We start from the raw sequence: 15561 nt of genomic DNA on the forward strand, positions 1-15561 counted from the left end.
ATTGAGGTCTGGCAAGAGTAAGGTGGAATCTTCATTTCTGAATAAAAGTATGGAGTAGAAATTCTAAAGGCATTTGGCATGGCTAAAGTGCAAGTCAATGCTTACACCCATGGGGGTTGATGCAAAGCTATCTGTGAAAGATGCTCCTCCACTTATGGATATGAAGTACAAGAAGTTGGTGGGGATTTATATCTTTCTACGCAATACATGTCCTAACATCAGCTTTATAGTTGGTGTCCTTAGTAGATTCTCAAATCAGTCTTAAGAGAACCATTAAAAGGCTAGGATGTGGGTGTTGAAATATATCAAAGGTACCATTGGGTATGCCATCACTTACAAATTGGGCAATTCCTTGCCTAGATTTTGACTCAGATTGGGCATGAGATTGTGAGAGTAGGACATCTTATTTTGGTTATTGTTGTCTTATTAGGTCTGGAATTACATCTTAGATCAGCAAAGAAGGCAGTCTAGAGTGGCACTTTCTTCCACAAAGGCCAAGTATAAGGTAGCATGCTTTGCTTTTTCATGTGAAGGAGTCTGATTAAGAAGGATCTTAGGAGAGACATGGGTGTTGCTCAAAAGTGAGTGACAGCATTGTTGTGCAACAATAGAATAACATGGCTATCGCCAAGAACTTGGTGTTTCATGCTCGCACGAGGAACATTGAGATACAATATCATTATGTGCATAAGATTATCATGGATGGAGAGGTGGAGCTTGTCTATTGCCCGACAATAGAGAATTTTGCATACATTTTCACAAGGCACTGGAGAGAGATTTGTTGGAGCATCATCCTCATCCACTCGGCGTTGGATCGAAGACGTGGCTCACCTAAGGGTAGACATTCAAGGGGGGTGATGCATTTGCTCAATGCAACACTCTCATGTTGTTTCTAAAGGTGATGAATCGACTATTTTATAAGGCCCCCTTTATGAGGAGTAGCCGTCATGGTGAGCACCCAGGCACCTGATTCGCAGTGTGGCACGTGTTGACTTATGTTTGTTGACTCATCTATCTCTAAGTTGACGTGTGTTAACTCACGTCTATTGATCCACATCTAATGTCTCACGTCTAATGACTCAAGCATATAGATTCACATCTTTTTTGTATGAACTAGACTCGTGTACTTTAATTTTATGAATTCGATCTTACCTGGGGTAAAAATTTTATGCACTAGATTTATGACAAGCAAAAGAACATGAGTAACCTACTTGGGACACAAAATTTTATACACTAGACCTATGACAAAGTTGATGTGCAATTATTAGATAATTATGATACTTTAACACCCTAATAATTACAACTTATAAAAAAAATCTTAAAAATTATAGTTGATATAGATTATATAACGAGAAACAACATTAGGTATACCTACCTTTATACTCATGTATGGTTGACTCCCATCTCCAAAGTCACGACTCACGTGTGCTAACTCACATCTCCAAAGTCACAACTCACATGTATTGACTCACGTCTTTTCTCAAAAGACTGGGAGTCACATCTCCCAACCCGAGAGCTTGTTAGCTTCCTTTTTTAAGTTTTTTAAGGTTTTTTAAACTTGATAAAAGATTTATTATGGATCTCAATCCTAGTTAATGATTGTTAAATAAGTAATTCAATATTTTTTATTATTTTTTGTTGAATTTGCATGTTTCTATGCCACCATTTCGAACAATGCATAAAAAAAATATGAGATACATAAATAAAAATTATCCTTCCTACTATAATCCACACCTGATAGAGCTTAATGCTTATGTTTTCAGAGTAAATTCCACTCTTAATCATAATTACTAAGTTATAATGCAATAAAGACCAAAGCCTTATGGACTCCAAAATTATGCAAATCACCAAGAACGCAAGATTTTTTCCTTCCAAGATATAAAAATAGAATATGTTAATACAAATATAACTTCAAAATAAAATCAAGAGCAACAAAACAAACACATCCAAGGCTCCAAAACAGTAAGTTTTTCAAAGTGTAACCTCCAAAGGAATGATTGTGTACTGTTTATTATCAAAAATGACAGATATACAAGTGACTAGTTTTCACACTACGCCGTCAAAAATTAAAAATGATCCAATCGTTATTACTAGTCTTAAGCAATTAGTCAGACCTCTATTACAAGTCTTGAGCAAGTATATGCATGAAGTATTTAGACTTTCTCTATTTGACATTAAGCACAAAGTAATAACACTTTATATGTTCCAACGTGGTCTTACAAAAGATAAGTGCCCATTCAAACGAGTAAGATAGCAAATCACCTTATGGTAGATCAAGCGAGTGAAACCATGTTACAAATGTTTAGCAAGGCAACTAATTGATCGTGTTAGAATGGCCTTACTTACCTTATAAAATCAAGCTATCATTTTAATTTGAGTTCATTATTTGGTCATGCGGTTGTCACTTGTAACATAAAAACACCTTGGTTGGCAATAGCCAATCAAACTATTCAAAATTGTCAATTTAGTATACAAAAGATTACAGTTTGATTTTCCATTTTCCATCTGCACACAAACAAAAGCTAGAATTAATTAGTGCTGACCTTTCCAAACTACTTTTAGGCTAGTCTGACCTTTCTAAACTAATTTGTTGTGATCGGTTACATGGGCCATATTTGATCCAACACACGATCAATCAATAACTTAAGCACGAAGCTATTTAAACCAAGTGCAGTAACAACCAAAAAGAACCAAGTGCAGTAACAACCAAAAAGAAAAAGAGAGAGAGAGAGAGAGAGAGAGAGAGAGAGAGGGGGGGGAAGGGGGGGGGGGGGGGGGGGGGGGGGGGAAACACTACTTAAAAAAAATGAAACACCTGCCTGTCTAAGCATGCATGGTACAACTACAGCGGTCTTATTTTTCCGCTGTCATAAGTCTTGAAGGCTGCATCCCTCTAATGTACAAATCATTGTCACAAAGTAAGAAAGGAGGGAGTTTTATGAATCTAAAGTATATGCAACGAACCAATGCCATCTTTACGCAATTGCTGCAGAACTCCATGGCACATCAGAGGTGGTCGCATTATACTAAATGCAGTAACGAAAGCATTCAAAGAGGCCACTTCTTGACTTGCCCAACAAATCGGGATTGCTGCTATCAATAGCCTCATCTTGTTTCTCTCTTGTAGAACAACTGCTTGACATTTCTTTTGGAACTGGCATGCTCTTAGAGACCATCTGCAGCTGGGGAGCAGACTGTTCAGGTGCTGGAAGAGTCGACAAGAATGCATTCAACATCCGTACCACTTGAGCAAAGTTCGGCCGGACATTCGGATCTTCTGCCCAGCACGACTGCATGATAAAGACCAACTCCTCTGGTAGGTCCAAATTATCAGAAAGACTTGGTCTCGTCCCCTGTATAAAATAAAGTGTCAGACAACTGAGGCACATGCATAAGAATCACAAAAATGCTGCACTTGCAAAAGCCATCCATACTTTGAAAGCTGCTGCATATGCTGCCTGCAAGTTGGACATGCCCTCAAACGGCATCCGATTGGTAAGAAGCTCCCACAAAACAATCGAGAAGCTATACATGTCTACTTTGTGGTTGTAATGCTTCTTCTCCCCATTCCGTAATGTGACTGTACTGTACAGCTGCATCACAAGCAAAAACAAAACAAGTTAATGCTATAAGATCATTCCAACACCAATCTATAATCATGTGCTATCAAAGTGTGTGATGCATACCTCAGGCGCCATCCACCTGTAGGTTCCTGTCTCTGCTGTCATCATCTCTGTCAACGTCTCCTCTCTTGCCAATCCAAAATCCACTAGTTTTACAGTCTTTTGATCAGCTGTCAATAGAAGATTGTCTACATCCAAGCAAAAAAAGATGTTAGAATTTTTGGCGTCGTCTTCATCATAATCCTATCACAGCTTTTGTCAGGTTGCTGTAACATTAACCACATCAACAAGGGAAAAAAAGTAGCCATATCCAAAAGCGGACCTCCTCGACATCATAAAAGACCCTTAGATGCATTGGCTACAAGTTCAGAATTGACTGTTTTCAGTTATCATGAGCTGTGACAACTGTAACATCATTGACACGGATTGGCTAGAGGGAGTGGATAATACTAAAGGGTCATGCAAGATGTAACATGGGTTAATGGTGCGTTATTGACAGTGGGTTGATGATTCCATAAAAGCAGGGTGTAATTGGGCTCAGGGCCTATAATAAGCGAGTAGGTGTGCATGTAACTGTGTCTGAGACACACTGTGGGTCTGCATCTAATCTAGCCCATGAAGCAGCGCCCCTAGTGGTTGCCAGATGTGGTATGGGATACATTCAGCAGTCATCCGCGAGCATGGTCTGGAAGCTTTGCACTCCGATGTCCAACACTCCTTTGTTCGGGGGTGGTCCAGAGCTGCCGGGCCTACAGTTGGGTTGGTGAGTCCCTCAACTACTTTCTGTGTGCTCTCAATGTGTGCAGGTGTTCCATGCTTTGGATGCAGGTTGATGTTGCAGCAACACCCCAAAAGCTTTCTTGAAGGTGTTCTGTGCTTTGGATGCAGGTTGATGATGCAACACCACCCCAAAAGCTTTCTTTGTACGCAACAAAAAAACTTAAAAAGTTTTTTTTTTTTGGGAGGGAGGGGGAAGGGGGGGAGGAGGGGCGAGCGGGCAGGGGAACCCAATGCCAGAATGGGCTGAGTAAGAACAAAGCACGAAGTGAAAGCTTGTCCCAGTGAAAGTGTGACAGTCACCCACAGGGCCTCGCATAAAAACGAACATCCTTCATCCTCTCATTTGGGCACATTAGTAATTAGACCAATATCTGCAACACAAGCTGTCACACTCACAAGGAGTGAATCGATCTAACAGAGAGACCTTTATTAAAGACCATAACACATTTACAACACAAAACAGAGGTATCAGAGCTTAGGGCTTCCCTACAAGAGTTACAGGATCTCAAAAATAAGAGCACTTCCCTTCGCCAAGAAATCCAGAAAGCCAAGAAGGATTTAGTGGAAACCAATGTTGGCCTTCTAAAGGATATTTAGGCTACCCGGACTGAGATTAAAGAGGAGAATGTGGGGCTCCGCAAGGACACACAAAGACACCAGAAAGGGGGTAGATGAAACCTCCAAGTGGGTAAAGGTGGCCAAGACACAAGTGGTGACAGATTGGAGATCCGGCAATGGAGACCCATCACCCTTCTTGGGACCGCCTACAAGATCTTGGCCAAGGCCATTAGCCGGAGACTTCAGCCTTTCCTCCCGGACTTGATCCATGACACTCAGTCAGGTTTTGTTCAGGATCGGAGCATTCTGGACAACATCTTCACCTTCTTGGGAGGCAACTGCTTCGGCCAAGATGCGGCAGCAGGATCTCATAGTCTTACTCCTAGACTTTGAGAAAGCTTACGATAGGGTGGATTGGAGCTTTTTGGAGGGCACGATGAACCAGATGGGGTTCCCCGTGGAGTGGATCCATGGGGTTTCAGGACTTTACTCAACCTCTCACACTCGGGTTCTCATTCAAAGGGCCCATGGCGACAGATTCCCCCTTTCTTGCTCGGTCCGGCAAGGCTGTCCTCTCGCACCTTACCTTTTCCTATTCATCGCCGAGGCCATGAGCAGTTTTCTCTCAGCCCAAAAGGCGGGCTTCAAGGATTGCGTCTCCCTCTCATTACTCAGGAACAGCTGCTGGACTCAAAGTTTGCAGATGACACAGCAGCTTACCTTTCAGGAGATGTGGGGAATCTCCAGAGATTCGCTGAGGTGATCGAGATCTTTTGTCGCACATCAGGAGCACAAATCAACTGGCACAAGTCGTGTGGTTTTTGGGTAGGCTCTGCACCTGCCCCGACTTGGCGCCCAATTGAGGCTTTTCAGTGGATCTCATGTCAAAATATGCAGCGGAGATGATGACAAAATCTAAGAACACGAGCAAGTGCACTGCAGAAAAATACAGCAACGGAGAAGGAGAAAGAGAGGCGTGTAACTCTGCTCTATATACACAAGAAAATCCCGAAAATATGATACAACAAGTGGGGGGCCATGGGGCCATTTTATATGGCCCCACATGTGCAATCGGCCAGCAGTCGACCAGCCGACAGCACCTGTGTAGACACCCGACTGCAACATCTCTAGTCGGCCAGCACCAAACAGTCGGCCTTCACACGTGTGAAGCCGGCCAGCAAACAACAGAGAGAGGCAGGGGGCAGTCAGCCAGTGTCAGAATGCACAATCCTGCAGTCGGCCAGCATACAGAGGTAGCTGACATGCACAGGACAGCCTCCCACAACAGAAAAAATAGGGAAAAATATGGAGTTGGGAGAAATGAGAAAACACCTAATCCGGGCGGGCACACCCACAACAGAGGCCCTGGTGTATATGTACAGACAGGAGATGACTTCTAACATCTGGAGGGGCACTCCAGTTCGCTATCTCGGAGGCATCGACATCTCTCTGAAGCAGCAGCTTGCACCTCTTCTTCTGAGCGTTCGGAAGAAGTTTTTGTACTGAAGTTCTACGAGGCTCTCCCTAGCTAGTAGAGTGCTGGACCGGTGGTGGCAAACCAGGTCCTTCTTGCCACCATGTGGTACATTACTACTTGCTCGACCTTCTCTCAAGCATGTATAGTTACAGCGGTTGATCTGAAACTTGTTATGGGCCGGCAGTGACGGGAGGCCTGCCAGGGCCAAGGTGGCATGGAGAGTGATCATTCAAACACGACATAGAGGGGGGCTAGGCATCATTGACCCTGCTATTCAGAACCGCGCCCTGCTAGGCAAGCTGATTGTTAGAGGACTCCTTCCCGGTGGTGGTGAGCCTTGGAAGGACTTCCTCTTGGCCCGGATTTCAACCCGCACCCCAAGTCTAGGGGGCCCTTGCCGCAGAATTCACAGAGATGCGAGCCCGTGGATTTAGCCCAGCTTTTGAGGACAGATTTGCAGCCAATTTACTTCGAGCTTGGGATCACCTCAAGCCGGCCCTTAGTAGTAGACAGATAGCTCCAGTAGCCTCAGAGGAGCGTCTTCGGCAACCATTGGTCTCTAGCCCCCTAATCTGTTTACCCAGTGGCCATATGTCGGGGGCCCGACCTCATGTATCATGGGACACGTTGAGTATAGGACCTACCAAGTCCCTTGGAGATTGGCTTGCACACAGGCACTTACCCCCAAAGGTTCAGGAGAGAGGCTTGAGACGGACCCGGGATAGAGACAGGCTCAGCATTGACATCGACTCTACTATTCCTCACGAGTGGCTGACTCCTATCCCAGACCCGACTTCCCCACTGTGGCTAGGCGTGTTTACCCGGCATGATATTATTTTCGCAATCCACAGAGCGGATGAGGACAATGGTTTGCTCACTTTTTCTATTGGTTCCCATGGCAAATTAGAGAGATCCGAGCCCCTCTTGGAGGATTTTAGTGGCTGCACCTTACAGAGGGTGAGGGTGAGGGTGATTGGATTTCACGCACGGGAGTGGCACATAGACCCCCCATTGGCCAAGGTGGCCAGGGAGAGATTATGGCGGCTATGGATATGGGAGAGCCGACCTCTCAAGCGCCTCCAATGGGACCCAGGAGAGTGGACTTGGCATGATCCTACTAATCAGGAGGAGACTTTGGATGCCCCCTTTTTTGCATATACAGTGTGGCTAGGGCGCAGGATTCAGATGCCAAAGATTGATGGCACCCCAGCAGCAACAGTACATTGGCAGTCATGGGGCCTCTCCCAACGTTTTCTCTGAAGAGGCTCTGGGACAGTTTTCGACCTCAAAAGATCACCCTCTTTCTCTAGCTGATGGCACACAAGAGCTTGGCGGTTGGCACGTGGTTGGCCATTGGAGGTCGACCAGCAGCTTGCACGAGGTGCGGCCACCCTCAGGAGTCTCAACGACATTGTCCTTGGGATTGCCCGAAGGCTCAGCAAGTTTGGCAATGGATTCTCCGCATCTTCACAATGGATAGGACCTCGACCCGGATCATTACATCATGGGACACCATCGCTTGGGCCACAGAGGCTGAGGTTTCCAGGTCTTATGAGGAGGACGGTGGGGGGCTTGCCCTTCAGGTTTCTCACCTCCGCATTTCGGCAATACCAATCATAGCCCCATCTACTGACCACTAGAGGCCGGGCTCATGTCAAAGATGGGAGATTTGCAATAGTATTGTAGCCTAGCAGCATAGTTGTTTCTCGTACCGATACGAACTGGTTCGTACGGTACGATACCATACGATATCGTACAGTACGATTAGCCGTTTATAGCCATTGCACTGCGCAGTTTTGTAGCTGTTTTATGACCGTTTTAAGGGCCATTTTCTGGCCGTTTTTGGCTTGCTTTGTGGCCCATGTCACATGTCACATGTCACATGTCACATGTGTTTAGGCCTTTGCTTGGCCCATTGAACATTCCTATAAAATGCCCACCCCCTAAGCTTCTCTCAAGGCTCTCATTACAGTCAAGACTCAAGTGACCATCAAGCCCCCCCCTCTCTTGAGTCTTGCTCAAGTGACCATCAAACCCCCCTCTCTCTTGGTTCCAGGCACATCTTGGTTCCAGGCACATGGTTTTAGCATGGACAGATTGCCTCCCTTCCAGTATTCTCTCGAGGCACCCTCTCTCACTCTCACACGGACAGAGATTACCAGACTCATCCGTCAGGATTTAGTTCAGCTGGACATTAGGAGGACATGGATACAGCCGACTGAGGAGCTGGGCACGAAGATGGCTTTCTACAGAGAGCATTTTCTTCAGCTCACAGCAAATGGTTTTGTGATCAGACCCAGTTACATGGATGTACACTTGTCTCATGCAGTACGATGTGCTATTGGTCAGATTCGCACATCCTCACACCAGCTTGAGATTGAGATTGGCCGATATAGAGGTATACCAGCTGAGGCCAGGATATGCCGAATATGCCATGGGGAGCCAGAGACAGAGCTGCATTATATATGCCATTGTACTGCATACTATGAGATACGTGGTCGTTTCCACTGTTTATTCAGAGAGCGTTTTGGACCACTTTCCAGAGTCATGGGGTACCATGACCAGAGGTGTTTGGGATTGTTCTTGCTTGAGCTGCGGAGATATAGAGATAGCCTGCTTAGGCGCACAGAGAGCCAAACTCAGAGGCACATTACAGACTTCTTTAGTCCAGCCATCACTGCGCCAGATGGACCACAGCAGCAACAGGACATGGATACCGCCCACACCAGCGGTACACTGATTGATCGTGCGATTGAGCTTGGGTGGTCCAAACGCCCACGACTACGGAGGAGGGCATCCCAGCATAGACAGAGGTTGCAGCGGCGGATTCGGATTATTCTTGCGAGACATGCAGGACACCCAGTCAGGGTGCTGACCACAGAGGATATTGAGGAGATCCGCCAGCGTCCGATGCGGCACATATTATGAGATGGAGGCACCTCCATAGTGTACCCCCCCGTCCCGCATGATATTGTATCCCCTCACTGTACTCCACTCACCTCCATAGCGTACCCCCCCCTTCCAAGGAAATCCGCTTCATGGGCGATATCCTGTTACACAGAGAAGCCAAATGCTGCCAAATCCCTGTGGCCAACGTTTTATATATATAGATGAATCCAAGAACATGCCCAAATTCACCTTTTAGAAACGTGCATGTTATATACTCATGGTAGTCATGCGGATTGGCCTCCTCAAATTCCAGCATAACGAGAATATGGTTGGCCACCACATCGTGGCCTGCCAGGGAGATCCTATGCAAGAGCTTCCTAGGGATGCTCAAGAAAAGGTGGGCTATAAGCTGCTTTTTGGAGATTTCAATGCATTCATTGTACCACGAGACTATATAACTATCAACTCCATTATGCATAGTATGGACTAGATACTACGGCATCCCCACTAACGTCATCAGTGCCCAATAGTGGGTGTAGAACTTTGTATCAAGATATGCTCTCACACACGCACTCCACACACACACACACACACACACATAAGAGCATATATTCACACAAAGCCCTTCATACTGAGTTTCTGTCAAACCTCCAGAGATGCAAGGCAGACTCAGCCATAATGAAGCCTAGCCCTAAGGGAAGTAGCAAATAGAAAGAATTAGTACAGCAAATAAGTAGTTGATAGGGCGAATGCACCGCTAAAGATAGAAAGAATAAGCACAATATCAACTGGCCGAAACTCGGACGAAAACTTCACAATGTGAAATCTGCATGTCCGCTAATATGGCTGAATTATATACCTAGATGAATCCAAGAACATGCCCAAATTCATCTTTTAGGAACGTGCATGTTATATACTCATGGTAGTCAACCCACAAGACTATATAACTATCAACTCCATTATGCATAGTATGGACTAGATACTACGACATCCCCACTAACGTCATCAGTGTCCAATAGTGGGTGTAGAACTCTGTATCAAGATATGGTCTCACACACGCGCTCCACACACATACACACACACACATGAGCATATATTCACAGAAAGCCCTTCGTACTGAGTTTCTGTCAAACCTCCGGAGATGCAGGGCAGACTCAGCCATAATGAAGCCTAGCACTAAGGGAAGTAGCAAATAGAAAGAATTAGTACAGCAAATCAGTAGTTGATAGGAAAAATGCACCACTAAAGATAGAAAGAATAAGCACAATATCAACTGGCGTCATATGTTTAATATGATTAATCACCTATGGTGTGCAATTAAGGAAGATGAAAGAACGCACACAGGCATTGACACGATCCCACAACTGTGCCTAAGCCTCCCGTTAGGGTAACAACTCCCCGTCCTCCAACTCTAGCCGTGGAACACCAACAATAATGAAATCAGCCAAGTCATAAGACTCCAATACAGACTCCATCATAACCTTCTAGATGCACCGGGAACGTGGGGAGAGTAGGGATCTTCACGTGCTTCTCAACCATCTCAAGCAAGTCTACCATCTCGGGGGGGGGGGGGGGGGGGGGGGGGTACTTTGATCTTGTGAAGGGAAGGTGGGTGGGAAAAAAAATGAAGAAGAGGCTGCAACTAATTTGCAAGGTGGCTGTCCAACGGTGATGGCCGCCTTCTACCCAATCTCCAAGTCCCGAACAGCCCAAGAGATCTTCAATCAACACCAAAAAAAAGAAAAAAAAGCAGTCCCGCAAGCTCCAAGGTCTTCAAGAAACAGTCCCGCAAGCTCTCCAATGTCTCCATCCTTCAAGCCACATGGGGCTCTGATACCATGTCGGAATACGCAACGGATATGAGACAAATTGCTAAGAGCACAACGTAGTAAGACACCAACAATGAAGATGAGCAAACGCAAGAGAGAACCACCAACCTAGAAAACGCTGAACTGTGTGGAGAAGAGCAAACACAGAAGAGAGAGAGAGAAGTTGTATGAACTCTGCTCTATATACAAGATCCGGTACACATACCCAATACAATAGGTGTGGCGGCCATGCCCACTATATATATATGGTCCAGGCTGCTGTTCGGCCAGCCCAAAACAGGACGACAGCAGCCCCATATGCTCACGACCCAAAAACAGCAATCGGCTAGGAAAAAACCAAGTCGGCCAGCACTGAACATAGTTGGCCAAACCAGAAAAATAGGCAGCCAGCATCTACTGCCCCACGACCACTAAAAACAGGGGAAAATACAAGGAAAAATAGGGGGAAAATGGAGAAACACCTAATGGGCGGGCACACCCACAACAAAGGCCCTCTGTGAGAGAATGTACAGACAGGAGATGACTGCTAACACCCCCTGTGTGAGATAGCCTTCTCTTCATAGAGCAGGCGGAGGAGAAATGCATCTCTCTCTATCTTTTGATTATTTGATCCCCGCCTTGTACATGAGGCGAGGGTGTATCTAGCCCTTCGTGGTTGTATTTAGCCCATCGTGGCTGTTTTTCATTAACTAATAGAAGGATCTTTTTCTAGGGGGGAAAAAAAAAAAGAGGTGGCCAAGATGCAAAGACCTTGTTGAATGTTCTAAGCTATGGAGGTTGAAAGATCTGTTAGCATTATTCATCTCCTGGTAGTGTGCCCAAGTTGTGTATCAGGGGTGCCCAGATTTATCCCGGGCAGCACCATATTTTTCCCTCTACTCAGGGCCCTTGGTTGTAGGGTTGGCCACCCATTTTTCACATGTTTATTTTGTCCAGTCGTGTGTCTTTTTTCTAGAGCAAGTCGGCCAGCTCCAGTAGAGGCTATATAAGGCCAGGCTCTTACTCATTTGTAGACACCTTGACAGGGGCTTCCAGGCCCAAGTCCTCCCTTAGGGGAATTGCTCATCATGCCCTCACTTACGGGGACCACCCCTTGCACAGGGTTGTTTGTATCATTGCTTCTTCATCATTATGCAGATTTGTTTTCTTTCTCTCTGTGCCTATGTCTCACGCTTTCCGCTGCAAACTTTTGACATGGTATCAGAGCACCGGGTTGAGGCTCTTCTACAGAAGGTGTTCTAGCGTTTTTTATGAGAGAAGGATTTCTGCGTTTTCTGATTCTGCTGGTTGCAAAAGAGGAGGGAGTGTTTTGGTCTTGTCTAGGGCGGCTAGAGGAGGTACAGTGTGACCACTCCCTACAGGAGGCCTATAGATCGGAAGACAATATACACATATTTAGAACACTTAATTTAACTGTTATTAAACAATGGAAGCAACATCAGCAAACACAAATACTGGAAATACTGAAAATACAAATGACACCAGCACTAGGGCCAGAATGGGTCCCCCCCTCAATACTTTTTGTATTTCTTGGAGTATATATATTTGTACAAGTGTCACGGGACTGACAGGCCAGATTTCTCCACAAGGGAGTGAAAACAACCAAATAAAACTAGTTCAAGGCGATGAAGAGATGTTGGTCGGAGTAGCCCCAAATCACAAGCTCATTCCCATCTTCACTGGGTGGACACCTGCCTTTCACTGGTCTTCCATGACCGTGCACCAACAGGCACGCCCGTACTAACGCAAGCCAAGGGGTACACCGTGGAGGGAACGTGGCCTAGTTCTCCCCAATGAGCTTTGCTCCCAAATTTCCTAGTGAGTCTAACCTTCACTGGCTCTCAGAAGCTCTGAGAGCGCAGTTAACAACACCACACAGGAAATATACTAGCCACACCAGGAAGAATTTCCTGAACATGGTCAGCATATACATGCCATGCTCTTGCACTACACAACTTAAAGCATTTTCTAAATTTTAAATTAGCAAATTTCAGATTTATACAAATGTGAAAAAAAATATGAGAGCACCTAGTACGGTGAGTACAATCCAGATACAATCGGTACAATTTATAGCAGGTACAATCAAGCACATCAAGTACTTCACATGTGTGCAGGTACAACCAACCAGGTACTATGCAAGTACATGTACTTGCAACAAGTACAGCAAGTACACAAGGACAGTCAACAGGTACACAAGGACAGCCAGCAGGTACACATGGGCAACTTCAAGCGGGTACAACAGCCAAGTACAGTAGCTGGTACAAGCGTGGTACAGTCGGATACAGCAACTTGTACAAGCGTGGACAGCAGTCGGGTACAACAGCAGCACACCACAGGCGATGGAGAGAAAAGACTGCAGGCGATGGAGAGAGAAAACCCACCAACCTCACACGTGGGCAGTTTCCAATAATGTTCCATGCAAAAGGCTTATCAAAGGTTATAATACCTTAATACATAATTAACACTTATGGGCACCATCCAAAAGAAAATGTCCAGCCCCTTTTTAAATGTGTGTGAACACATTAGCTTATAAACATTAAAGTTAACCATAGTTTATGGATTTTACATTTTAAAAGGACCAAAATGGTAATACTTACCACTTGTTCACACGCCACACCACCAAGTCAGCAAACAGCATTCCACGGTACACTGGGGGCGTCCCCGTCCAGTGTACTGGCACGGCATAACAAGCAGACACACACAAACAAGTCATGCAAAAACAAATTTATGTATGTAGGCATAAATGCATGTGCACAAATAGTGGACGAAATCTCCCTTTCATGAAACTTATACAAGAGGTTCCTGTCGGGTACAAAACTGGCGCGACAAATATTAATAAATGTCCTGGTCTTTGTCACCAGCCTGGACATTTCCCAGTATGAAAGGAATCTGGTGGACTCCAGGATGTCTAAATATTTGGAAAGTACAAGCTTTGGGAATGGGGGATTATCCTAGAATACAAAGGACCACACTCCTAAAATTTAGGAGAGTTTCTATTTTTGGCCTGACTCCGATGAAAATTCTGTTCGCGTCATTACATCTGGAATTGAGCACATACCTAGAGTTGGCAAAGTACCTATGATAGAATGTCTACCAGTTGGGATATTTTTAGAGATAAAGTTTATGGAAGGACCCATCTCTTAGATTGGGACATGTGGCAAGAAACTGGACCAAAGTGAGACAAGTGGCCTGACACTTGTTAGAAAGTGGATCAAAGTGAGACAAGTGGCCTCACACTTGTCACTACAGCTATTGTGTGGCTCTCCACTTGTCATTGTAGCTTTCTCTTGCCATTTTAGCTCATGGGAGGCCCAAATCTATAAATTGGAGCCCTCTCTCTTCATTAATGGAGGCTCTCTCTTGCTGCACACTAACCTCTACCACCGTTACAGGCTGCCCTAATGATGGCTACTCTCTTTCTCTCTCTCTTGAAGGCTGCCCACGAAGAATACCGGCTGTTGGGGACTGTTTTGGAGACTTCCATCCCGAAGAAATACTGAAGGCAAGGGTATTTAATCATTTATTATGATTTCTAGCCATTGTACTTGTTGTACCAGCCTTTGTACCTATTGTACCAGCCATTGTACTGGCTGTACCAATCCTTGTACTTGTTGTACTTGCTGTACCACCCATTGTACCGACTATACCAACTTCTGTACTTACTATACCAACCACTATACCTACTGTACTAGTCATTGTACATGTTGTACCAACATTTGTACTTGATGTACCTACTGTACCAACCACGCAACGACTGTACCAACCACTGTACCTGCTGTACCAACCACTATACCGGCTGTACCAACCATTGTACCTGTTGTACCGGCTGAATGGAGAGTTGTACTTGCTGTACCAGCTCTATTGCATGAAGACCCGTGGTTTTTGGGGAAGAATCAGTACCCACACGGAGGTATATGGATTATGTTGTTGGCTCGGCATTTCTACAGCCTATGTTACGGCTTGGTTGCCTCGTGTTGCGCTATGTTATGGCATTCGTATATGGTTAATCCCGCATTTCCCGTGGGGAGAGTAAGGCCCTCAAAGCTTGTACATGATATTATTCTCCTTGGGTAATAAAATACTCCAAGGGGGGAGGGGGGTCCGGCCCATTCCGACCTCTATGTGGTGTCACGTGTGCAAGCTCCATTTTCAGCATTTGTGGATGTTTTGTCCAGCTTTATGTTTTATGCAAAGTGATGATGGATATGTGTTAAGGCTCTGGCCATGTTTAAATGTTTTAATATGCATTGATGGTATCAACAAGTGTGTCAAAGGCCCTAGTCCCCCGGGCACCCGCCGCGAGTTACATTGGTATCAGAGCATAGGCTTTCTTGGAAGCGGAGGCTTCCTACTATCAATAAGGAAGAGAAAAGATCTCAAGCGGGGACCACACTTACCATCATTG

At 45.3% G+C, this 15561-nt stretch overlaps 1 protein-coding gene across 2 annotated transcripts in view; it reads right to left on the bottom strand.

Moving 5' to 3' along the window:
* Positions 1 to 2152: 2152 nt before the first annotated feature.
* Positions 2153 to 15561, bottom strand: part of LOC147637570 (serine/threonine-protein kinase STY13-like) — a 32131-nt gene continuing 18722 nt past the window's right edge. Inside the window, exons 4-7 of one of the 2 annotated variants that reach the window (XR_015266056.1) lie at positions 3687 to 3811; positions 3435 to 3593; positions 2820 to 3353; positions 2153 to 2505 (exon numbers count right to left, since the gene is read on the bottom strand). Coding sequence is in view for 1 of the 2 variants with exons in the window: in XM_086799369.1 (XP_086655495.1) it covers positions 3027 to 3353; positions 3435 to 3593; positions 3687 to 3811 (611 nt within the window). In the remaining variant the exon portion in view is untranslated. Of the gene's footprint in view, positions 2506 to 2797; positions 3354 to 3434; positions 3594 to 3686; positions 3812 to 15561 lie in introns of those variants that run through there. The other variant, XM_086799369.1, reaches the window with a different exon arrangement.

Source organism: Cibotium barometz, chromosome 6 (assembly GCF_041138505.1).
Source record: "Cibotium barometz isolate CiBa-2024 chromosome 6, ASM4113850v1, whole genome shotgun sequence".
NCBI classification, from domain to species: Eukaryota; Viridiplantae; Streptophyta; class Polypodiopsida; order Cyatheales; family Cibotiaceae; genus Cibotium; species Cibotium barometz.